Source organism: Homalodisca vitripennis, unplaced genomic scaffold, assembly GCF_021130785.1.
Source record: "Homalodisca vitripennis isolate AUS2020 unplaced genomic scaffold, UT_GWSS_2.1 ScUCBcl_4881;HRSCAF=11312, whole genome shotgun sequence".
In the NCBI taxonomy this organism is placed as follows: domain Eukaryota; kingdom Metazoa; phylum Arthropoda; class Insecta; order Hemiptera; family Cicadellidae; genus Homalodisca; species Homalodisca vitripennis.
In genome coordinates this window covers 3,763-30,481 of record NW_025780991.1, presented here as the reverse complement: position 1 = coordinate 30,481, position 26,719 = coordinate 3,763, and the positions used below count along the sequence as shown (strand labels likewise).

General features: G+C 32.0%; 1 protein-coding gene across 1 annotated transcript; it reads left to right on the top strand.

Annotated features, from left to right (window-relative positions):
- Positions 1-2,328: 2,328 nt before the first annotated feature.
- LOC124373124 (chondroitin sulfate synthase 2-like) lies at positions 2,329-24,130 on the top strand. The gene is given in 10 exon segments (XM_046831516.1): positions 2,329-2,345; positions 8,331-8,486; positions 13,137-13,373; positions 15,271-15,437; positions 19,051-19,181; positions 19,184-19,233; positions 20,358-20,441; positions 20,443-20,640; positions 21,903-22,090; positions 23,721-24,130. Coding segments are annotated over 9 exon segments (1,422 nt in total). The 5' UTR covers positions 2,329-2,345; positions 8,331-8,483; the 3' UTR covers positions 24,085-24,130.
- The last annotated feature ends 2,589 nt before the right edge of the window (positions 24,131-26,719 follow it).

Below are 26,719 nucleotides of genomic sequence, written 5' to 3'. Positions count from 1 at the left end.
CACAGCTTTCCCTGTGCTTTCTGGAGTCCCCCAGGGTTCCCTCCTTGGGCCTTTGCTTTTTGCCATTTATGTTAATGATATGGTTTCTGTCATTAAACACTCCAAGATATTGCTCTTTGCAGATGATGCCAAAATATACAAGGAGATCACTTCGGAGTCTGATTGCAGAGATCTACAGGCTGACTTGAATGGTGTACTATTGTGGTGTTATAGAAATAAAATGGAGGTTAATGTATCAAAGTGCTCAGTACTTACTTTCTCCCGACGGATGAATGAGGAGACCTTCGAGTACTTTCTTGGAGAGGAAACCACTCAGCAGATGTTCTATGATTAAGGATCTTGGGGTGACTATGACATCTTCACTTAATCCTAAAAGTCACATTGACTTTATTAGCCGTAGGGCAAATTCAGCTCTTGGATTTATTATTAGGGTATCCAGAGATGGGTTTTCCCCTGTAGCGCTTAGAACACTCTATGTACAATTAGTTCGCCCCATATTAGAATATTGTTCACCAGTGTGGTCGCCATATCAGATAGGCCATATTGATTCCATTGAGAGCATACAGAGGAAGTTTCTTCGAGTTCTAGGAATGAAACTTGGCTTTCATTATGCGGAGGTTCCTTTGGATGACATCAGCCATCAGTTTGGTCTTCAATCTCTGAGCACCAGGCGGAGGATCAATGATTTACTTCTTCTCCGAAAGATTATTACATCTTCAGTGGATTCTCCTGATCTACTTGGGAGAATAGATTTTCGCATGCTCAAGATTGGCCAGAACAAATCATATGTTTGAGAGGAAATATTGTCAGACTCTGTATTCTTACAACAGCTCAGTGCCACGTCTTCACCGCCTGGGAAATAGCTTACCAGATCACATTGATTTCTTTACTATGATGTCTGAGGTAACTTTTAAAAAGGAACTCTCCAAGTTTTATTTTTTGAATGGTGATCTGTTTATTCTGGAATTTGTAGAGTGTAGACATATTTTGAACTTGCCTGTTGATTAGAACCATTTCTGTATATATTTATAATATAATAAGGTTTCTTAATGCTTGTAATGATTTACTACGTTTTTTTAATTATTTATTTAAATCAATTGCATGGTCTGTTAATTTGTGTTTTGGTCTATAAGAGTATGTATTTAATAGTAATAAGGGCGGAGGTAACCTCATATACATAGAATTAGATGCCTGTATTGTTAGCCATCTAAATCCAAACTGTAAATTTATCATGTAATATATAAAATGGTGTTAACCGTTATACAATAAATAAATAAATAAATAAATAAGCCACTACGTTGGACGCCAATTTTGTAATATACTATTATACTAATTATTATTATACACTTTAAATAAATGGTTAAACTTTATTTGTATTCTGATTATAGTTAGAAATAACAAATAACTCAGTATGATATAAATGTGAAATTTAAATGATGATAAATTAATTGACATACAAGTTTGAATTTATTGAAACAAGATGGAGGATACAATAATGGTAAATTTTTAAATACAATTCTTAATTTTTAGGGCAGGGTGGTCGGTGCTGGCTTAATGAAATAGAAATATTGGGTATTTTTATTTATAAAGATATTGTAATTTTGAAAAATAATTGTTGTTAAATTTTAATTATATTAATTTTGAATTATTAGCCAAATCGAATGTTCCTGGGTTTTATGTTCTTCCAATGAATCACTAGTAAACGTAAAAGGAATTTTTCTCACCCAATGTCTGTCTTCTGCTTCTTTGTACTTCAGTGATAATAAGAATTTAATAAAGTAACCTTTCAAATACTGCTGAATAAATGTAAACCAGTTTCTTTATAATAATAATCTTGCTTCACTTCCTTTCAGATCCCTCTCTCCTCTTCACCTTTCAAATATCTCTCTCTTCACTCTTCAACAATCATCCCTGCACACTGTATCACTGACTTTAGTTCACTTTATAACTTTTGAATTTTATATGTAATAAGGTGAATTTTGATTAATTTTGATATATTTATTATTGTTTGTAGTTAAATTTAAGACAATTTATAAATAATTATTCCTTAATTATTATTACTAAAAAATTTCTAAATTAAATTAGGCCTAAGTATTGAAATGAATGTGAGATGGGTGTATGAAATGAGTCATTACAAGGACGAGATAAACTAAATGGTATAACGCCTGTTTTCCTTGGTTATTACTACAGATTCTGGTATCCTGTTAAGTAATTCAGTTGTGAAGAAAATGCAGAGGTCCCTAGAATGGTGTGTGTCAAGAACGCTGTGACCAAAGATGACAATGTAAACTTTGGTCGATGTGTGTTCCACGCTTCCCAAGTTTCCATGTTCTGATTCCGCACAGGTGAGAATTCAGCTTTTTTCCGTAGTACTTAACATATTTTTCAATTATATGAACATTTTGTAATAATCGAGTTAACTACTAATTCTAAAATTTTCATTTAGTAAAAAAGCTCCTTTAATTTGTGACAAATGTATTGTTTAATTAATGTATTGTTTAAAATGTTTTAAAATGGAACGGATACAATGCTCTTTTATCTACATGTATAAAACTGAATGTTTGTCTATATGTCCTTTATAGAATCGTAAACTATTTTGACCGATCATTATTGAAAATTTGTATATATGACAGAATGTTTATATGCTATGCCCCATTTATGTAAACTCTCCACCAGGTGGCGCTGCAAGACATAAAAGTTTTTAAAAGCGCCTGCACATTAATAAACTGCAATTATGAAACAGTTATGTATATTACATAGCCAAACATTCTTTTAAGGCGCTAAGTTATGATGTATATTTGTCTTTAAAATAAATTTCTGTTTGAACTTATAGCTTGAGTGTTAGATCACGTTATAATAAAGTACGTGTACAGTGGCTATAAACATACACTTTGACAGATTTTCTTGATCGTGGCAACAAGACAAACTTTACATCGGCATTGTAAATATAATTCACTTGAACCAGAAGTGCTCATATAAGGACAAAGCTTTACGAAAATTTCAAATTCAAATTCAAAAACGTTTATTCAGAAAACATAATACAGATCATGCAGTTTTATTACAATTTATCCCCTCTAGCTTAGCTATTTGAGGGGAAAATCTACATTTAAATTACATAATATTTTATTTTTACCTATTGCTTACATTTTAACATTTATATAACAGTAATTGAATATTTATGATTAGAACATACATATTTACTTAAATCAAGGAAAGATATAGATATTTTAAACAGTTAAAACTGTGTATGTTGTGCGTGTGTGTTATTTTTAATTGGATGGTTCATGTTTGATGATTGTGGTATTGGCGTTGTTTTTACAGTGCTTGTGCGTTGGGGATTTTTCGTTTTGTGCGTGAGAGAGGTTGGTACTGCAACTCACTTGCAGTCTTTCTTGATTGTGATGACGTTGAACTTGTTTTGTTGACTGACAGAATTAGATTGCTTGCTGGTTGTTGTTTTATGTTGCCTATTCTGTTGTTTAATTTATGTTGAAAGATGTTTTATGTTATTCAATGTTATAGAGTATTTTTGAGTGTTTATATATGTTTGTTTACCGTGTTGAAATAAATCAAATGTGTTATGTTTAAGTGTAAAATCTGTCCTTACTCTTGTCTACCTAGTGTTGTGAGAAAACCCCGGTACGTGTTAATGTTTCCCCAATTGTGGCTTTATTATTTTGTGTTCGTGTGATACATTTACCTAATCCTATGAATATGGTAAGTAGACTGTCCTTCTTTCCTTCAATGCTACTTAAATGCGTAAGCCTTTTTAGTTGTTGCTTATAGATAGAAGATGATTTTTTAACTTGATTTTGAATTTATTTACTCTAAGTTCGTTTCAAAATTTTCTTCAGGTAACGCATTTAAAAGCATTGGTATCCTAGTTTGCAAAGTACATTTTCCATAACTATTTGCATATCTATTTACAACATATAGTCTCCTTCTTAAAATTATAATCTACATTTTCTAGTATCCTATATTCTTCATTTAGAAAGTTTCTGTTTATATCTATATACTTTGCAAGATTATCAAACATCAAAATTCCCAACAGTCTAGGTTCAATGCAAGGGAACAACACTTCATATATCCTACATAATACTTTCTTAAGATGGATCAGTTTATATTCTGGAGCCTGATAGTAGACAGATATGCCATATACAAACAAAGATTGCACTAGACTAAAGTATATTATTCTCTTTGTAGCCACTGGAAAATATTCAGTAATTTTAGTACATTTGTACAGAACCATTTTTAACATATTTTTTAAATAGGTTACATGCGATTCAAACTTCATATTACTGTCCAAAAGTATACCAAGATGTTTGATAGTTTGATGAAAAACTAGATTTTGACAGCTGCATTGATCTCTACCAGTTATTGTTCTAAAAACATTTATGAGAATGACATAAAATGTTGACATTATTGTTCTGTATAGTGTTTCTTGGAGTTTTGAATATTATTGCTTTTGTTTTTTTGAGAATTAAGTTTTATTGAATTATTAAAAAAATACTTTACTACCAAATCAAGATCCTGTTGCATATTATTTAGGGCTATATTTAGTTCTTTATTAATTACATAGAATATATTATCATCGGCATACTGAAGTATTTTACCTTTTAATTTTAAACTTGCTAAATCATTTACATAAATGTTAAATAAAATTGGAGATAGGATTCCTCCTTGTATCAGACCAAATTTTTGTTCATATCCACTACTGACAATTTGCCCTATACTAGCAAACAACTTTCTATCTTTAAAATAATCTTTAAACAATTCTAATAGAGGACCTCTTATTCCTATTTTTTCTAATTTATTTAACATAATGGTATAATCAACAAGGTCAAAGGCCTTTGAAAGATCAGTTGCTACTGCCAGTACATACTTGTTTTTCATTTAGTGATTTGTTAATTTCATTGGTTAAACATTCTAATAAATCTATAGTTGATCTGTTTGGCATAAATCCATATTGAGATTTATTAATTACTGAGTTATTTACTAGATATTTTTTTAGCTGTTCACAAATATAGTGTTCTAGGATCTTTGTTATTACTGAAATTGAACCTATAGGCCTATAACATTGTAACATCTTTTTACTACCGCTCTTATGAATTGGCCTCAAATAAGTTTTTTTCATGTCAATAGGTATTTTTACCATTCTTAACAATACTTTTCACCAAATGTAACAAAATAGGCTGCAGATATACAACATTGTTCTTTATATCTTTTGGTCTAATTTGGTCTGGACCTGGTGCCGATTGGGCATTTAATTTATTAATTACTTTAATTATCATATTTTCATTTATTGGTTGAAAATACATACTTTGAGTTATTCCAATATCATGGTTTCCGTCATGAAAGTCTTGAATAATATCAAATTTGCTATCAGTCATTTCATTGCTTATACTTTCAACTGATGTTTTGAAAAAATCTTTAAAAGTCATCAGCCTTATTTATTACATCTGCTACACTATCTAGACTAAAACTATTTTTTATATTTTCATAAACTGACGGTTTTTTCTTTTTATTAAGAACACTATTAATTATATCCCAAGTTTTTCTACTGTTTTTCATATTTTCCTTAATTATTTTAGAATAATAATTTTGCTTTACAATTCTAATTCTGTTTGTTAAATTATTTCTGGCATTTTTTAAATAGCCTCATATAATGTATGTTATACCTATCTCGTTTCCATTGTGTCCATAAATACTTTTTATAGTCTATTAGAGCTCTAAGTTCATTATTCATCCAAGGGTTGACTCTTTGGGTTTTTTTTCTATTTGATACCTCTCTAGTAGCCATTGCATAGATTGTATTGAACTTATGAACTAGTGTTTGATAAATGAGCTCGGTATCTCTAATTGCTATAATAGATAACCAATCTTCACCTCGAATACCTTCATTGACTAGTCTATCTTTTATGATGACGTTATTAATTTTCTATTGTATTACAAACACTACTATTTAAGTTATAATTTTTAAGACTAATTGTTAATCCTGTCCAGTAATGATCTGATAGTTTTTCTTCTACTATAAATGCTGTATATTCTTTAGCTATGGTTCTAATATTGATATGGTCTAGGCAAGTTGCTACTAAATTATTACCATAAAATTCTACTCTTGTGGGTTCTTGAATTGTATTTAACGTTCTATTTGTATAAAGGACATTTAAATATTCTTCAGATCCATACATGCCCGTTAAATAACATATATTAATATCTCCAGCCATAAATAGGTGTTTAGCTCTAGTAACTAGATTTGATGTGAGAAATATTTCCAATTCCTCATTAAAATTATTAACATTTTGACTTGGAGGTCTATAGAAAGCTCCTAAAATAACATATTCTTTTTTGTAACTTAATTGTATAACAAGGAACTCTGTTGAATTGAAATGGAATTCTAATGTTATATCTTTTATTTGCAATTCTTCTTTAGTAAAAACCATAATTCCCCCACCTCTACGACCCGTAGGCCTACATTTAGCTACTGAATTGAAACCTGGCAGATTGTAAAAATTACTTTCTTCCTGAGTTACATTAATTTCTGTAAGTACTATGACATCCACAGAATCTAAGGTGTTGCACAAACTTAAAATTAAACTGTCCCAATGTTTTCGCAAACTTCTAATATTTGTACTTATTAAATTTAGTTTTGATTCTGTTTGTAAACTATTTTTATTTAATAAATTTGATGCATCTTTCCAATCAGATATTACATTAAAGTTCCCGTGAATATTCAAATCGATTTCTTCTAAATCAATTGTTGATATTGGTTAATGTGACGTTGAAATTTAGGCTGTTTGAATTTTTATTTTTTTGTTAGTGTGAGGGATCATTACTTTTTGTGCAACCGCTTATCCTACCTTTTCCAGATCTGATTCCGTAAGAATTCTGAAAGCTTTTGACTGGTTGTCTTTTTTCAACATAATTCTATTTCCATTTTAGCCATATGTACTTAAACCCTAACCTATCCTTCACTTCTTTGGTTTGTTTCATTAGTTCTGAGAAATAGGGAGTTAGATGATCATTGAAGTATATTGCCCTTTCTGGATGAGAATTTCCTATTAGTTTTGTACTTGGCCTAAACTTACGTGCACTACGGACTACTGTGTCTCTAATGGCTCTAGTCGTACACTGCACTATGATCGGCGCCGGCGAGTGTGCTGAAGGTAGTCTGTGCGCTGTGATGTCTTCTTTTCTGAGCTCGATATTCATGGCCTGGAGCAATCCTGTGATCTTCACTGGGACGTCTTCTTTGTCGTCTTGAGGAATACTGGTCACAATAAAATTTCTACTCCGCCCATACTGTTTCTCCATTTCCATTTCCATTTTCAAATCCCGCATCTGATTCTTCAACTTCACAGACTCTTCTTCCATCTCCTTGACTCGGTCTATGATGTTAGTCATAGTTGCCTCTAACTTACTAATCATTTCAATTATACTATCGACTCTTGAGGCAATTTTATTCTCTTGCCTCAGGAACATTTTATCCAACAGCTTTTTCAAGGCTATGTAAGTAGGATCATCACTTTCAATTTCTTCGTCTGTCAACTCTACACTTTCTGTACATGTTTTACTTATAGGTCTGCACTTCAAACATTCCCACTCAGACCTATACTTTACAGTCTTAGCCTTCCAAGACGTTTTGGTTAGCCCTGCACAGGTGTAGTGCAATTCCGCCTTACATTTACCACATGTAACTTTATCTCCATCACCTGATATTGACTTTTTACAGCTTCCACAAAACATCTTTACGTTATTAAGGCGTATGACTGACAATTAATATGTTTTTATTGTTTGATTAGTAATGAAGACTATAATGTCTAACCTCAATCTTATAACCTCAAAAGGTACCAGAGAAAACTTTCTTCTACTATCAATGTAGACGGTATTTCTAAGTACAAACCTTTTACTATATTTATAAAACAGATCCTTTCACACCATATTAAAATGTTTTACTTCATAAATTATGTATAGTTACAAAAATTTCAATGAAATAGTAAGCAGCACTGAAAACGTATGTGAATAGGTGAACTGCCATAGAGGTATTGTGTATAAGCGTCTGAAGCCGCAGGAAACAGCTAGTGCTTTATAAAACCAATAAAATTAAGGTTATTTTTTGAGAATTTTATTTTAATGTAAAAATTATTAAAGTCTTAACACAGAATGAACTATTTGTATAGCAACCTGTACGTGTTAAACTAATTTTAAAACGTTTTTGGTTTTACAAATCTGGTATTTAGGCCTACAATATATGTAATATTTTACAAATTTATTGGATTAATATTATATTTGAAGATTTTACAAAATATTAACTATTTTGTTCGTTTTAGGGAACAAAATTCCAAACGTTTGTCGTCAGAAAGGGACAGCTCAATTCTTTGATTCCATCAGTAACAGCTGATAACCAGAGGTTTGATAATTCCATAATTATTGGACCGTTATCTAAAGCAGAACACTACTATACCATTCACTTCTACTTTTCAATGGTGAGTATAGTTAAAATTAGAAATACTTACAACCAAAGAGGAAGTTGATACACTTTTAATTCCTTTAGGTTAAGTCATGAGCAGAGAATCTGCCATAAAGGGGTCCGGTTCCGAGTTACTATCCTGGCTTCATCGAGTTCTAATGCCAGTATTGTCGATATAGTTGTTTGTTTTGCTGTCAGATAGCATGCTGTTACAAGCATTTCATTCACAAGTTTAATTGTTTTAGCTGTCTAAGATTATAACTGGCCAATCAGCTGTTTATTCTTCTTTAATCAGCTATTTTCTGTTTGTTTTTGCATCTTGGTGTGATTGAGTATGAAGGAGTTTTAACAACTAAATTTAACTTATCAATTTTTAAATTTTAGTGTCTTATAAAAGATTGTCTGGTTTAAAAGTATATCTGTATACAGAATAGAAACAAAAAATAGACCTTTTAAGTTTATTCTATGTATATTATTAATAAAAAAATAATAAAATTCTATATGTGTAATAATATTTAAACTAAAAACTATTATAGTAACAACTTAAAATAATGTATTTAACACATTCACTGCGGATGACAAAATTACCGGCGACAGAAAATGCTCGGGAATTTTTGTTTGTTTTTTACTTACCCAAAACGGAGTCAGGATAGCCAAAAGGGTTGTCCAAGATATCCCGGAAGCTTTGTTGGCCTGAACGGGTGACGTCATGTCCGTGCCGAGTCTGCTCGTTATCCGCACCGGGTGCCAGTCCCCGTGTTGTATGTGCTCGCAGTGCACTAGGTTTCGGCACAAACACTCGCGAATTACACGTATATAGTACATGAATGACACGTAGATAGTACATCAATTACACGTATTGGGGTGGGGTGTGACCTACTGGGGGTGGGGGACGCCGCCTTCACCATCCCTAGGACTGTTCAAACTCGACTCATTGTCTTTATCAGATGAAAAATTATCGTCAATAACATTATCGTCTTCCTCCATTATGAGTACATACACTTACACAGTCAACAGACACTATAATCCACTCACACAATATCGCAAAGCATATACAACAAACGAAAATGGCGAACTGGCAATGAATCGCACCAACTGACTCACCGAAACAGGCACACCTCGCTATGAGTGTTACAGCCTTCCCGGGCAACTGCTCAGCTCACACTGAGGCAATATAAAAGCAGCTGTCGTATGCCGAGCTCGCTCGTCCACCGCCCGGCGCACCATTTTCGCATGACGAGCATGCTCGTCACCCGCAGTGAGTGTGTTAAGTTAATCTGAAAGTTTTCTACAATCCGTCCAAGTAGTGGTAATGTATTGGAAGCTTCAATTTCATGTTGTCAAATTTAATATTTTTATGAGATTGTTATTTTTTTTTCTTAATTAATTTTTGACTGAATTATTGTTATAGAGATCACGTTTACAGATTATATTGTTCTTCAATAATAATACGATTTATTTGGAAAATTAGTGAGCACACTCTTATTGGAAAAATAGTATTTAAAAATGAATCGGTTTTTTTTAAAAGGGCGTAAGTCAAGAAATGAAAACTTTTGGAAAACTAAAAAAAACTGTGTAGGTAAAAGATTATGTAACAAAAGTTGGTTTTTATTTTATTATCCTATAAAGTATAAGAGTAGAGGTATTTTTACAAAGTTTCATTAGTGAACGGTAAAAAACAAACGTAATATTTAACTTTAAAATTTGAAAAATATCGCCCTTTTAAAAAAAATCAAATCTTTGATAGAATGATTACAAGATATTTCATGAATAATAGGCATTTATTTACATAGCAAAGTACAAAATGTACATGAAATTACAATGTGTGTCCTTTATTTAAAAAATAGTAACTAACAAGTTTAAATAAATGTAGAAAACCATCAAAAAGTTTAATCAAGTTCTGTTTGTTCTAATTCAAAATCACTATCAACCACATTATGTTCACAGTCAATAGTTGGCCAGTTGTAAATTTCTTCATAAAACAGTGAGTGTTCCTGTGGAATGTAACTTCTTAGCTTCTTTATGTCCTCTATCTTAGGTTTTTTTATCGGTACTCGGTTTTCTGGATATGCCAAATTGGCTGGGGGACAAACTGCTTCTTTTGTCTTTGACATTAAGAATGTATGCGATACAATTCCATTAATATTTGGATAAGCTTTGATACATCCTTTGCTGTCACTGTTGTACTCAAACATGAACAGAGAGCTAATCTGAAATGACACCTTGTCTTCTTTTTTTGTTTGTTTGCCTTTTGTTTCTTGCGAAACACATGACTTTTTGTAAAATATCCCCTGCCACTTCTTAAAGTCAAACACAACATCAGATGACACTTCATGGACTGTAAATTTGTCAAAGCGTGAGGAACACTGCAAAATGATTTGTGTTATCTCATGAAACAGTAAAGATTCGGTCATTTTTCTTCAGGGCCTTGGAAATGATCCCAAAATCCCTATCACAGGGAAGAAAAACTGTGACCACGTAAGGGAAAGTATTGAGTCACTTTCCTAAATCTCCCCGAGTCTGTTAGATACAGACACAATCTTGACAGGGCCTGATTTTTGTTCTGTCCAGAACAATTATCACTAAACAGTCGAAGTTCAGTATACTGATCAGACACCGACTTTAAATACTCATTGAGGAAAGAACAAACTTCATTAGGGGTTTTTTTTGCCACTCCTTCATGGTACAAAAATATTGTTGTCTTGTTGTCTTTTAGGTTGTGTATCCCAAAAACATTAACTGATATCTGCCTCATGTAATAGAGCTCTTGAACCGGTAATTTTGGAATTGAAATTGTCTTCATGTAGTCAAAGGCTAGGGATAACACGTGTTTTTTCATTTTTACCCTCTTCTGATTGCTCATGTTGTAAAGCTGAGTAAAATTTTTTACTTTTGGCTTTATGGACAAGCAGTTCAGCAACTGCTGCTCTTTTCGCCACATCATTCAAGTTTGGAGATTTTATTTTAATATTGAGCTCCTCACAAGTGCTACATACATCCACTTGTGGGCGACCAAATGGATAGTTAAAATTATCATGGTAATATTGCCAAAAGAAACTTAGGCTAACCTTAGGTATAACTTGCGGATGTTTTTCTTGATACATTTGCCACATTTTTTTAATGTTCAGGTCTGCAGACAAGTAGTATTTTTTTTTGCCACAATAATGTGTTTCTTTGAGTGGAAAAGATTGTATGTGCTCATGCACTAAATGATAGATTTCGACAGGTAAAGCATGGCTGACACCTTTACCTCTTTTGTCCTCAGGAGTTTTGCCTAGAAGTTTTAGATTTCTAATCCTCCTAACTCGTTTCTCACTAATGGAGAACACGGATAAAAAAGCTTTGAAACATACCTCTTTCCGTGTAACTCCTACCATAAGATGATAAGAAAATGAAGCATTTTTTCTTTCCTCTGTTCACGACGTCTTCTCTAGGCCGTCTTTGTTGCACATCTACAGCGTCAATTAATCCTTGGATATACAAGTCTTGCTCATTTTTGGAAGGAATGTCATAAAATCTTTGGAATACATCAAGACAGTCTTCCTCACCGAGGTTTTTTAAAACATTTGTTGGCACATCTGTAAACAACATACAAGAACTGTAGGCTACAATACTTAACCATGACAAAGAAAACCTGTAGTCCTATTCATAAAACATAACCTAACAATCTAGGTAAAACTCATCATGATAGGTAAGAAAAGCATTAGTGAGGTATGCCATATTGAGTTTTAATTTGTTTTAAAGTTTGATTTGTGATAATTAAACAACTTAAACATTTATTTAGCTTACCTGCAATCAAATTGTGGTTTCTTGGCTGGCACTTCTTTCCCCTTATGGCTGACATAAGATTGTCCCTTTATTCGAGCCTCTTTAACAATATTTAGTTTGTAATTAGATGGATCTCGACGTTTCCTCTTACGAGGACTTCCAATCACAACATCATTCATCATCTGCTTGTAATGAAAGATAAAATATCTCAAGAAAGTAAGGTTAGAAAACACAAACAACACGTCTTCATTAAGAATGAAGATGTAATGATGAAACAGCTGGCGTGTTTCAATTTTTTTTGAAAGGGCGTAAGTCAAGCATACACACAGCAGCTTTAAAGGTTTGCAGCTGACTTACGCCTGTTTAAAAAAATCTAATACTGACTTACGCCCTTTTAAACTGAATCAGAATTTCAAGTATTTTTTTCTACCATAAATGATAACGATACAAACGCCCTTTTAATGAAAATCAATGTATCTAGTAGTATAGAGTTCGAAAAAAAATTAAAAGTGGAAATCGGAAAAATGATGACTTACGCCCTTTTAAAAAAAACCCGATTCAAATGTATTACATACATAGAATAATTTGGTATTAAAAGCACTTCCTGTGTAATGTACCGTACTTAGATTTTTACCCATATGTTTTATATTCCATAACTACAAAAAAATCAATTATAAAATAAATCTACTAATAATATTACTCTACACAGGTTAATATGAACATTTACTTTTTAGACGGAATAGGCTGGCTTTAACTTTTGTTATATTCTACATTTTAGAACCTAAAAGTTACAATTAATACTTAATTTAAAATTGTATTAATCAAAACCTATTCATTGTTTCAAACACAATTTACGTCTGTAATAATATTTTAGGTAATGCATTTCTGAATGTTTCAGAAAACAACAACGAAACTAAATATTGCTATTGAAGACTTGAGGAAGTCTGTAGTAAAGCTATCAAAGTCACAGACAGCTGAGAGCAGAAGGTGGCCAGTGGCCAGCCAGCCGCCCGCCGTCCCGTTGTCTCACTTTGACGTGGTGCGGTGGGACCACTTCACTCTCACTCACAAATATCTCAACAACGATTTCACAAACCTTGTCCCTCTCTCTGGTGCCGACAAGGAAGATATCCAGGTAACCCTCTCACTTACCTAACTGATACTCTTATCAACCATTTATCACACTGTCCACAATTTTAAAGCATATATTTTCTGTGAAGGTTTTTATATATATCAGACAATTCTTACTAAAATTAGTTTTAAATGTTTGGTTGTAATCCTTAGAAAACTAATAATTTTATTTTGTGTACTTTTTATTTTAAAACTGATGTATAGAATTTAACATTTCAGTACTGACCTAACATACATAGTACAGGTTATCTGCTATACATGTGTGTCCATTTATAAGAATGCTGGGTAAGTTTAGTGATTTAAAAACTAATACTCAGAAAATGTACTTCATAATAATAAAGTACTACCTACATTGAGATTTTAATAAAAATTTTTATTTTTAAAATTATAATTTAGTTTTTAACTTTAGAAATAAACGTTATTAAATACAGCCACAGAAATACTTTGTTCAGTTATGTATTTAAAGCAACATGAGCAATCCAAAAAATGTAAAGGTAAAATACTGAAGTACAGTAGAGTCCCGTTAATCTGACCTAATTGGGACCGAGCCCTATTCGGATTATGTGATTGTTCGGATTAGCCAGAATTACAGAAAAATACGGTTTTAACTTGAGAATGGGTCTAGTTTGTTATAGAATTATCAACATTGTTTATTAAAACATGTTTTCTGACTGTTGCATTGCATTTCTTGACAAATAAACGTGTTTGCGAATACTAAGCACATTTACCGTATTTAGTGTGAGAGTTCTATTGTTAAGCAATGTGAGTCATCCAATAAACTCTCTTCAATGCGACAGAAGACAATAACTGAATTTATGTCTTTTAACAATTAATATTGTACTCAATAATAATATCAGTACTGTACGTCCAATTTTTGTTTGATTTCACTTCTTAATACAATAATTTAACTCATACTTAACCTATAAGTTTCAATTTGGTACTGTATTTAACTTCATTATTTATGTACTGTACCGTACACAATTTGTCTTAATAAAAGACCGTATGTCTATTTAATTAAAGTTTTATTTGTTTATGTATGAAATGATGCACCCATTTTAATTTTTTAAGTAATTAGTTCCTATAACTGTTCATTATCGTTATAAATAATTCCTCCTGGATCTGTTCGGATTAACCGACGTTCGGATTACACGTGTTCGGATTAGCGGGACTCCACTGTATAACAATTAAATTTAATGTTCAAATATTGATGTACTAGTCTAACGTTTAAGTGTGATAGTAGTTCAAATTTGTTTCTTTCTGTAGCAAAATATTTAAAAAAACTAACAAATAAAAAAAAACATGTAAATTATTTTCTGCATCTTGTCATTGATGTTTGATGTTCTCAAAGCAAATTGATGATGTTTTAAAATTTGGTGATGTATCACAATAAATATTACTGCAGGATCATAAGTATTTATAATTAAATTAGTATTAAAGGAAGATTATTAAATTTTAAAAATGTTAACTGGTAAGAAAAAAAAACATTTTATTTATATAACATTAGAATTGATGAATGCCAATGCTGATTGAATGATTCATGAATTTTATGATACGATTGAAAATATTTTACTATCTTCTTTACAATGAAACAAACTTGTTGGATTGCATTAAAAGTAAAAGTGTGAAAGACTTATTTTTGACTATGCTGTTCAAAATAAAAGTTTCATTAATCGTGTTTAAGTAAAAGTAAACTTAGTGCAATTCTAATGTGTGATCTTTTATAATAGTTTCATATGGATGTTAATGAAGCCATTACGTTTGATTAAACACTTTTATTAGGTATTTTTGAATGTTTTACAAGTTTATATCGGCTGAGATGAAAAGAAGGCAGCAATGTAAACCAATGACAAGAACCATTAGTGTTTCTTTTCTGACATCTCCTTGATTTTCGTCTGTTGTAGAGAATCATCTCCGCAGCTATAACTCATGTAGAGGAAAAGTATGAGAGTGCATTGAAATTTCATAGGTTTATAAACGGGTATCAGAAATTTGACCCTTCAAGAGGAATGGATTATATAATTGATCTTGAGTTCAGAGAAACTACAAGTGGCAAAACGATCCACAAAAGGTAAAACTAAACGAAGCATGGAAGCATTACGAGATGTTAGTCCCCAGATAACTTACAGCATGTATTTAAAGTGAGCACTGTACATCAAATTCAAATTGCATCACTTTTAACTATTCAGATAGTAGAATAGATTAACACTTCCTCTTACACTGTTCGGGAAATTATCGTAGTATTTTACTGTGAGTTGTGGTAGCAAACATGGTAACATTACATTTTTCAGGCCACAATAAGTATTATCATAGAAATATTTGTGTTAATAATAGCCATTAGATATGGTCAAATTCTTAACTCTTTTATAAGTACAGTGGAACCTCGATAAGTCGGATTAATCGGATCCGGGTTAACGTAAATCCGGGTGTTAGTCGGAGAATTAGGTAAAAAAAATTAATAAAATACGGTATACTTACAGATAAACTCCATTATAATTGTAAAAACATCAAACATATACACATTTAATTATTATTAATCCTTACAGTGCATTTATAACTGTTCATTTCCTGGTTAAAAAAAACTCAGTCAGCTTTGGTTGTGCCAATGTTGTCTGCCGCTTGCGTGTTGTGCGATCCCGCAGTCTCTTCAACATGAGCAATTCAGCCGGCGATGTTTCTGCCTGCCGCTCGAAATAAACCATTAGTTCCCCGAAATAAACCATTAGTTCGTTTTAGTTTGGTCACTGCATCTCCATGACTCATCACTGGATCTTCAATGTCCCCGTCTGATTCATTAGCATCAGGTAAAAACGACGCGATCACTTCCTCGTCAGTAAGTGGCTCATAGCCTCCGTTATTGTCTGCCCCTAACCACAGAGTAATGTCATTTTCATCGACTTCAGAGAGGATTTGGGGAAATACGCGTCTGTTATTGTTTCCGAGAATCCGGGACAATGACCGCCACTCGGCCGCCGTGGGCCATGACTGTCGTACAGTCCCATCAAATACTGATGTAACATCGATTCACGGATACTATACCACTCAAAAATATTACGTTTTTATTATTGAAATGTTTGTCTAATTTTTCATTTTTTAATTGAAAATCGGTCCGGGTTAGCCGGACTTCCGGATTAACGGGGGGCCCGACTTATCGGGGTTGTATTGTAGTGACGTACTTATTATCACCAACAGCACTGCACACAGGTTTTCGCTGCAGAAAATTATACTCTAATGTAAAAAAATTTGAGAACAGTTTTATTAAACCTTTTGCACGCCACTAATAAATCCATTAACTTTCCGATAACACCAAGACAAGTAAAAAATGTTGTTTCTTAAGTTCAAAGCTAATTTTTATTATAACTAAATATAAAAGGTAAAAGAAAAAAAGTATAAAAAGAATTTTCCTTAAAATTAGCGTATTTATTGATAAAAATAAAGAAAGAACTATTTACCAAACTGTTAATTTCAGATAAATTTACTTTAAAACAAGATAAATATTTAAAACTAATCACAACACTACCACACTAAAAAGAATAATAACGAGATACATAGTAGACTTGTGCACTTGTGACAACCGATATATAAAGCAGTAATACATGCCACGGATATGTTTATTTATGGCTCTTAGGAGATGCAGAAACTGACAAGCAGGCGGTCGGAGTTAGACAAAGGGCACTCCCGTCCTCCTGCCGCAGAAGAAAGAAGGTCGTTTATAAATACTTAATTGGCAACCGTGATAAGCACGGAGCGTACAGCTGGGAATTTTGAATGCCTTTTGTGAGCCTAAAAAAAATCTCAAAGAGACATAATCTATAATATCAGATATAACTGTATTTGGCGTTTTGGTCAAAGTCTACCATTCTAATATATCTGTCTATGGCTTGGGAAGGGTTACATTATAAAATCAATACTTCTATTATACAATGTGTTATTAAAACCTTTGCACTCAACGGTTCGTTAAATATGGCCCATACTGATTTCCCGCCCAGCTCAGGTGAAATTACGGATAGTTATCCTCTCAGCTTGGCGGGCTAGAACTAGTGGCGGGCCACAGCCAGTGGCGAACTGAGTTCTGTGTCTCCACTCTGTGATTATGTAACCATTATGTCACTTGACTTGCATTTAAATGGCTGTATTTGATCTTCCACCCTCTAAATGACTGGTATTTAAATGCAATTCTCAAACAACTAACTTACAACTTATTAGTTTAAAGCTAAAAAATTCAATTGTTTATTTATTATTTCCTCTTAATATACAAAATAGTACATAAGTTAACCTGAAGTTTTAATTTTGCAAAATAAAAATACAGTTAGTCTTAAGTAGGTCTCTAATATGAACAGAATATAAACTTCTTTCCTTATTTTGAGGTTTGGTTCCACCAAATGCACTATTATTTTAATAAGTTGATAGTATACACTATAGCAGCTACAGCGGCACTGACACTTAGATAAAATACAATACTAAACAGTATTTACTATGTGTGGTATGTGCTTCAAATAGATAAATATTAACTTAGTTCCATATTTGGCAGAGGGATTTCAGCACTTTCCAGCCACAACTGGATAAGGATTGAATTTTATAGTGGACCACACATAGTGGCCTGTGAGCTAAATGGCCAAAACGGTGAGGGACACTATGTGAGGCCTGGCGAGCTGAGGGACAGGACCTTGTCATAACCCTCTGACCTGACAGAGAGAGGGGCACCTATGCTGACCTATAGTACCTCACAAGCTGAGAGGACAATCAAGGGTTAAGGCTACTGTAGTTAAAAAGGAAATACAAAGTTACACAGTGAGACTTGGTTCTCGTTTTAACACCAAGAATTTTCCACCAATACAACCGTTTACAATCTTAAGAAAATAAAAGGAAATCTGTTTTCAAACAAAGGATATTCAAGTCATCGTAAGTTAACAAATTTACTTGATCTTCATGTTTACATTATATACGAACGTGAAATAACGCATGAAAACGTATGTTTTATGAGTGTTTTTCAAGCAATACGTAGTAGGTGACTTTTCATTCCTTCCTCACCTCCAACCCACATCATCCTGCATCTTGTCTGTTTACAGATCTACTGGATCAAGTCAACATGACAATCTCCAGGGCTTCTTTGTCATTTTTATTTTGGCTGTTGTACGTGTATTATTACGTGTTTCAGTGGCACATCTGTGTTGTGTGTCACAGTTTTTTATATCTGCTTTTTCCTGACATAGTCTTGAGTTCAGCTATATCTGATTTTGCTCTGTACTTTTTTTGTTTTTAATTTTGACTTTAGTGTGGTAATCACCATGTATTCAATAGTTTACTTTGTTGCCAGCATAAACTTAGTTTCTTAGTATTTTACCTCTGAAAAAGAAAACAGATTATAATGCTAGAGACATCCTATTCTATTAAACTTAAAGATGGAAAATTGTCCGTAATTTTGTAAAAATAATTAATTTTATAAATCATAATATTGCCAAACTGTACCAAGATTAGCTATAATAGATGACTTGAAACCCTGACATTGAAATTCCCAAAAGGTCAACCTGATATAATCTGTGAACATGTACAAACATTGTATGTTTATTTATCTAACTACACCAAGGCTTATTTTTTATACAATTCATATCTCACAATGAATGATCAAAGGTCTATTGTTTTGAACCAGTCAAATCCCAACAATTTTGAACATTATGTTTCAGATTTGAATTGTTCAAATCGTTGGGCAAGGTAGAGATGGTACCAGTACCGTATGTTACGGAGAACGTGCGCGTACATGTCGTCATCCCAGTCCAGTCAGCTGACAGTGAAAGGATAATGACGTTTTTGAAAACAGTTACAGTATAAATGCAATGGAGAAAAAAGATTTGCAGTTCTTGATGTTGGTATGTATCCGTTCATGTGGCGAAAGAATTGAGTTTTTCTATTGGTATTAACTGCTTTATAATTGCTGAATTTAATAAATTTTATGAATAAAATTTATTTATTTGCATAAAAAGAACTACAATGCCACATTGACATCATAGGTTTCTGATGTCATGCCTCATATTGATGTAATATTGGTGATGAAACTATTAATATAGCACATATTATTGCTTATGTAGTATTATAATTGCTAATTATAATTATATTCTATAAATGAATTGTACTTACAAATTTTTATAATGGTATCATTAGAAGTGTCTGCGATGATCATTCATGCCACCGTTCATTGAGTTAGTTCTATCGCATTATAATATCAAGACAAATTAAATGTGCATTGCTATAGTTTACTGGTTTTATAAATACTCTATATGAATTGTTTGATGCAAAAATCAGAGTCAGCTGATCGAGTAGCTAATTTATAACAGCCGAAAAAAGAACAAAACTTGTAAAATTAATTTATAGAGTTAAAAAGTCATTGTTTGTAGTCTTAGAAGTCCAAATAGACATATTCAGTAGCAATGAAAATATTAAATACTGAAGAATGTTGATGCACAAGATATTTTTATGATGCCACAATAGCGTCACTGTGCCTGAAGGTTTTTATATAACTTTATTAGATATGAAGACATATATATATATATATATATATATATATATATATATATATATATATATATATATATATAATAAATATATATATATAAAATTAGCTTGTGTTATTTATTACAAACACTTTTGTATAGATTAAGTTTTGAATACGTTTTGTACACATTTGCTGCTTAAAATAAATATAAATGTGTGTTTCACTATGTTTTAGACTTGAACTATTGTATTTTAATTTTCTGTGGTTTAACCCAAAGTGTCCAATATATTAGCTTTTGAAATTAATGAGAAAAATGTAAATCTAAAGATATGTGGAGAATTATTAGTATACCAAAACAATTTTAAACGCAAAAGTTTTGAGAATATGAACATAACACACAACGTAGAGTATAATGAAATTAAATTGTGTACGTCCATATTAAATGTAACTGGTGATGGTATGTTTTTGAAGGAATAAATCATTATTCTCATTATGTTTCAGGTTTTTATCTATAACTCGCACGAGTCATCAAAAGGAGACAATGATATTTTTAAAGAAGTAAAAAATAAAGCTTTATCGCTTTCGAAATAAATTTGAGAAGTTAGGCAATTTAATAAAGTGGCATTCAATAAAGCTTCCTGGCAATGGATCAGACTTTGCAGTTTTAACCGAATCTTTGCTAGATTTCGCAGTAATGGACTCTGTTCTGAAAAAGTTCTCACCAGAAAGTTTAGTTCTTGTAGGAAGGCCTAATATGGAAGTGCGTCTGGATTATTTTAATAGGGTAAGTAAGGCGATTAGTTTTCTTAAACAAATTTTTTTTGTTTAATGATATTTTGCTGTAAATAACTAGTTTAATACGCATAATTTATTACTTCTACATAACTGCAAAATTTATTTAACGTGTACATAATTAACAGATAACCCATAAACTGCCATTATGAATTTACATAAATAGATTTGTCGTTTAAGGTTAATATTTTTTAGTAATAACTAAGCTAGTATTTTAAATTTATAAGTACTTTCATTTAACTGAAAATTAATGTGTAAATTGTAACATAAATAAGTAGCCTATACCTGGAACAAAAAACCTGCTTCTTGACACATTTTTTTGTCTAAACTCATACATGTTTAATCCAATATGTTTATGGAGCATGGCCCAGGGGTCGATTTTTTTGAGAACGGCTAGTATCACAAGAGCTGCCGTTTAGATTAATATGGCTTATGGCCACCCTGTACTGTACGGTGAACGTGGAAGATATCTACATTACTGAAATTCCTCTTTTCTTCTTTATTAAAGTGTAGAAATTAATATCTCATTTTTTAAAATTATTTTGCCATCACTTAAAAAATATATAAAAATTGATCAACAAATTTTTTTACAAAGAAAACAAACCATTTTTATTGCAATATTTAAAAAACCTTTCATTTACACACAAAACAGTATAATGACATAAGTACAATTTTATTGAAGTTGGAAATCTTTTTGGTGAATCCGTAATGGATTGAGGATGAGCGGGCGCCTTGATGGAAGAAAATAAACAATCAACACAAGTAGCCAGCTTTTTGCTTTGTAAAAGAGCTTGATTATTAAAACACATATGTTCTAGTGGAGAATCATGTTATTAACATAATGTATGTCAAAATTACACAATAAGCAAATATGACATAGCATTAGCTATTATTAAAAAAAACTAAAATTAAAAGCATAAACTCTATAAAAATTACAGGATCCGCACACTAGAGTGTTGTAGATTGTGTTGTCTTCACTGAAACTATCTGCAAAATTGTATTTTGGTGATTTAGTTTTCACTCAAGGAAATTATTCTTTCATTATGACATGAAAAAAACCGTTGGAATATAAGACAAATTACTATTATTAATAAATAAAAACCTTTGTTGAAATCAGTGTTTGGAAATTCTCACTGGAACAGCAATGACAACCTATTTGGCAGCAAAAACTAAGCTTACATGCAAGGAAAGTAATCCTGTTAAGATTGTTCCTTTATGCTACGTATAGAATTTACATTCTATCGTATGATGCAGGTGCGGATGAACACTGTGTTGGATTTTCAAGTGTTCAGCCCCATCCCGTTCACTGAGTACCATCCAGACATCATTTACAATGAGAACCGGCCACAGCCTCCAGAATTGGATATCAACAAGAACTATGGCCATTACGATTCTACAAACTTCAAGCACATATCATTCTACACTGCCGACTATTTTAAAGGGTGAGAAATTAAAAAATAAATCAATGTTGAATACAGTAATCGTTCAATTAACATCACAAGAACAGTTCTTCGTCGGTGCACTAGAATTCATTACACAATAGAGAATAGATTTTGTAAAATAATAAAATGATGTTTAACCTTTTCAGTCCTATCCATTTAAAAAAAAATATACACAAAAATACCAGTGATTGTAAAGTATCTATTATGATCACAGCACTATTAAGAATAAGAATACATTTACAGTCATAAAGCTTAAACAATTATAAAGCTAGCAGAAGTCCAGATAAGAAAAATTTGGTACCCAAAACATAAAGTTGCCAAAACAGTCACTTCACAATTTAAATATTATTATAAAATTTAAAATAAATAAATAACATGATTATGACAAATAAAAACAGGTATATAACAAATAAATAAATAGCTAAAAGTAAAACACAACCTCAACAATTACAATAACAGAATTATATGAACACTGATAAATTGAAAAATGTAGTCTGTATAGATAAAAACATTACATCAGCATTTAAAATCTAATCATTAAACTAAATATTTTTATGGAATATATAGGATCGGACTAAAAGCCAGGAATAAAATTTTATTATAACTATATTTAGAGATTTCTTAAAAAGTTGTAGAGCTTCAAAGTGATCACTGTGTGGCTATTAATAGTTTTATTAGTCTATAAAAATCTGTGGATACATTTTCTCTATTTCTGTTATACATATGTCTGTCACTATACATTAGGATAAGTTCAGGATGTTTGAAAAATATAGAGTTATAAATATAAAATATAAGTTAAATATGGTTTCAATTTTATTGAAATATATTTTATAGATGTTTTGGCGGCGTTAAAGGAAATCGATTGAATTCATTAGGGGCGTCAAAGGAAGAGTTAAGTAGTCTTGTGTAAGAAATGATATCATAAATTTGTGATATCCATACATCCGTTTACTTTTATTAATAAAAACTTATAAATAATTTCTTTAATTTACACTTGATTATAGAAAAAATGTGTGGCATAATCATGACTAATTTTAATTGTAGGAATGAATTGCTACTCTCATTGTACTCTTTTGCTCTCTGAAACCGTTATTCATTGTCCACAAAACATCGTTCTACTCTGTATCTGATCAGCTGCAATACCTTTGCCCCAAAACAATGTTGGCATAACAGAAATAACAGTAAAATAAACTAAAATAATCCATGAGTAACAAGCTGAATCAGTCTTTCACCTTTCCTAGCAGTGCCTACAAGAGTTGCCAATAGCGTATTCCCAATTCCATCAAAGACTGGTAACGGTTGTCAGCAAAAGTAATGAAATCCTGCTTTTGTGAAGTTGATTGGTCAACTAAAAACATATTCAGTTTGAAGTATCGGGTGTTGTCTAATTGCACAAGTGGTTGTACTTTCACTGAGTTTATACTATATTAACACAGTTCATGTTACTAGTTCTTTAGTAAGCCAATTTCAAGAGTTTATATATATGTAATATGTCCTAGCTTAACGGAAAAGAGCGAAATTGTGCTGGTCAGTGTGGACAATTTTGCCACCGACATCAGCGTCCGTTGCTCTTGCCGTCAAGATAGGACACCGCCTACATGCTGATTGTGTTAGTATCATACTGAATAACTTCATTTAATTTTGCAGCTCGTAAAAAAATTGAGGATGTAATTCCACTTGTTAAATATGACAAAGACATCTGGAAGTTGACACCTAAATCCCAATTGGCAGAAGACAGTCCTTATCATCTCTATACAAGGAATGGTATATACAACATGTTCGTGAAGAACAGCAAAGCACACATTTTGAGAGCGGTGGAACCCAGTCTCCGCTTGCGACACTCGCTAGAGACCTGTGTGTACTGTCGGAGCCAAGTAGAGTTTAACGATTACTGCACCAGGATGCAAGCGTTCAACCTCGCCACTAGAAGTCAACTCGGCAGACTCATACTGGACTACCAAGCTCACGTTGCATATCCTCGGAGTGAATTTTAGCTTGATAGACTGGTTCATACCCTGACAAAGAGCCTAGTATTATTATATTTATAGCGCTTTTTTTACTTTTTCATTAATACAAATTGTATTTATATATTTTAAATATACAAAATATAATTTGTTATATTGCATCTTATTTTTATACCTGCTTTATTTTATCATTATACAGGATATCCCATAACTCTCTGGACAAAGGTATACCACGTTATTGCTCAGGTCAAGACAAATATATTTCACCACATGAACATGGGTCTCTGATGCTTAGTTTCCCATCTGTCTGTCTGTATGGGTTTTTTATAAAAAAAATTAATATCTTTAATAAAAAATTAAATTATACCAAATTTGGCACAAATTTTGAAGATAACAAGACCAGTTACTTAAAAAAATATCAGGAAATTATCTTTAGTATTCTCATAATGGCGACCTTTCAAACTTTGAATATCTTTAAAAACCAGTAAAAATTACAGGAATAACAGATTTTACAGGATTTTGTCACAAATCTAATGACATAAAAAATTATTTAAATGCTATAAAAAAATAACTGATTTACAGCAGTTGTACTGTGGCAAGACATGGCCCACATTGAGGTTCTCAGCGAATAGCCAACAATACAAAAAACTAAATAAACGGCAGCTCTCAATGTGGGCCATGTCTTGTCACAGTTATTTACTCTAAATTAGTTATTTATAATGACCATACATGTATAACTTACTCTTTGTTTAAAGTTATGTAAAGCAATATTTATGATTAGAACACTGTCTGAATTCTGCAATGAAAAGCTCTTAAAATGGTATATTATGCATTCTTTTAGTCTCAATTGGTTTATGGTATTGAAATATGGAGAAATACATTTAAAAAGAACATTAATAACATTTTACTAATACAAACAAAAGCAGTACATTATATTTCTGGTATTGCTTATAAGATTAATGTAAACAAAAATTTAAAGAACTTCATATTATGACAGCCCCTTGTTTAGTTGTGTGTAAACTATTGTTATAAATAGCTACATCAAACAACTTAAACATATACAATTATCCACCAATATAACACAAGGGGCGCAAACAATATTGTAAGTTAAGAACTGACTTTCAAACAATATTCATTAGCAACATTATCTCTTGGACCAAAATTATGGAATGCACTGCCAAATAGATTTAAGATCACTGCCATTTGGTGTTTTTGGGATTAATGATGAATTAAATAATTTATTATTGATCTTAGGGAAATTCTTTTATCTGTGTAATATCTGGTGTCTTTAATTAATTTTTTATTTATTTAATGTATTGCTTCTTAGGCAGCAGTTTTATCAGTCAAAGACGAAGACAGCAAGTATCAAGTAAGTATCAAGTAGGTTTGGACGAACTGGAGGATTGCATTGCTCTTAGCATTGAAGTGTACAATAATGTGTGGTTTTAATAGGACAATGTATGACAAATTGCCATGTTTAATCTTTACCCATTAATAAATAAGTATCATTTGGAATGCTATTACATCACTCATAATGTTTTTCCTTACAATTAGCAATTCTGTAGACAGTGAATTTCAAGTGCTTTCCTTTAGCACCTTGAAAACAAATAACAGCACATACTTCAAAGATGGAGTTCTCAATTGATGGGATATTTGTAAAAACGATTGATTGATTTTTGCCTTAATTATGTCTGTAGCTTGATTGTCTGTTGCTAACAGACAAAGGTAGATAGTGCGCAAGAGCTGGACACCGACCCACAGCACTACAGCGGTTTGCATTTCAAAACTGTACTTACTTACAAAAAACTTACGTTGTAGTTAGAAGCAGCACAAAGATACACGTATGGCAATTGACATTACTGCATTCACGAGGTAGACTGTAACCCTGAGTTCTGGGTATTTTACTACGAACACACAGTTGTAGTAGGTCTTTGGTTTTCATTTTACATTTTGAACTTATTTTATGTATAAGCATAACAAATTTTAATTACATAATGAGCGTTCTAGTATTTCCGAGTCGTTTTACGGTTAAAGTGGGAGAAGCAATACTACACAAAAATGGTACAGACAATGAATTTTTTATTGCTCCTACATAACTTATTTTTGAATAGTTATTTATCATCATGGCACTATTCTGCCTGATGATCTCCAAAGGTATAAGAATGGCAACAATTGGATTGGTAATTAATTGTATATAAATCATACTTTGGCCAAAAAAAACTTAGGATTCAAAAATCAGGAATTGATTTTAACGATTCGGGAAATCATATTTGAAAATTCTGTACTTATCCATCATAGGCTGGAATACTGCTAAATCTCTTGGCCAAACAAGGAACTAAATTAATATTTCACTAGTACATACCATAGAAAACCTAGTTTAGAATTTTTTTTATCTAGCCAACCATAGAGCTGAGCTTGTCAGCTGTACACTGTCTATATCAAGCGGCATGAAAGAAGTCCTTTAAAGCCAATTGCAGAGAAGCACATGGTTGTCACATTGAACATCACTGGTGACAACTATAAATTCTCCTCAAAAAAATTAATTTGGACATAATGCAAATATCTAGCAGGATATAAGGGCTGAGTGTTCAACTCAGCCAAGCTCGTTTGGTACTTTGACAGGACATTGAGATCAATTTCTTCTGATCGTTATATTTTGATCTTG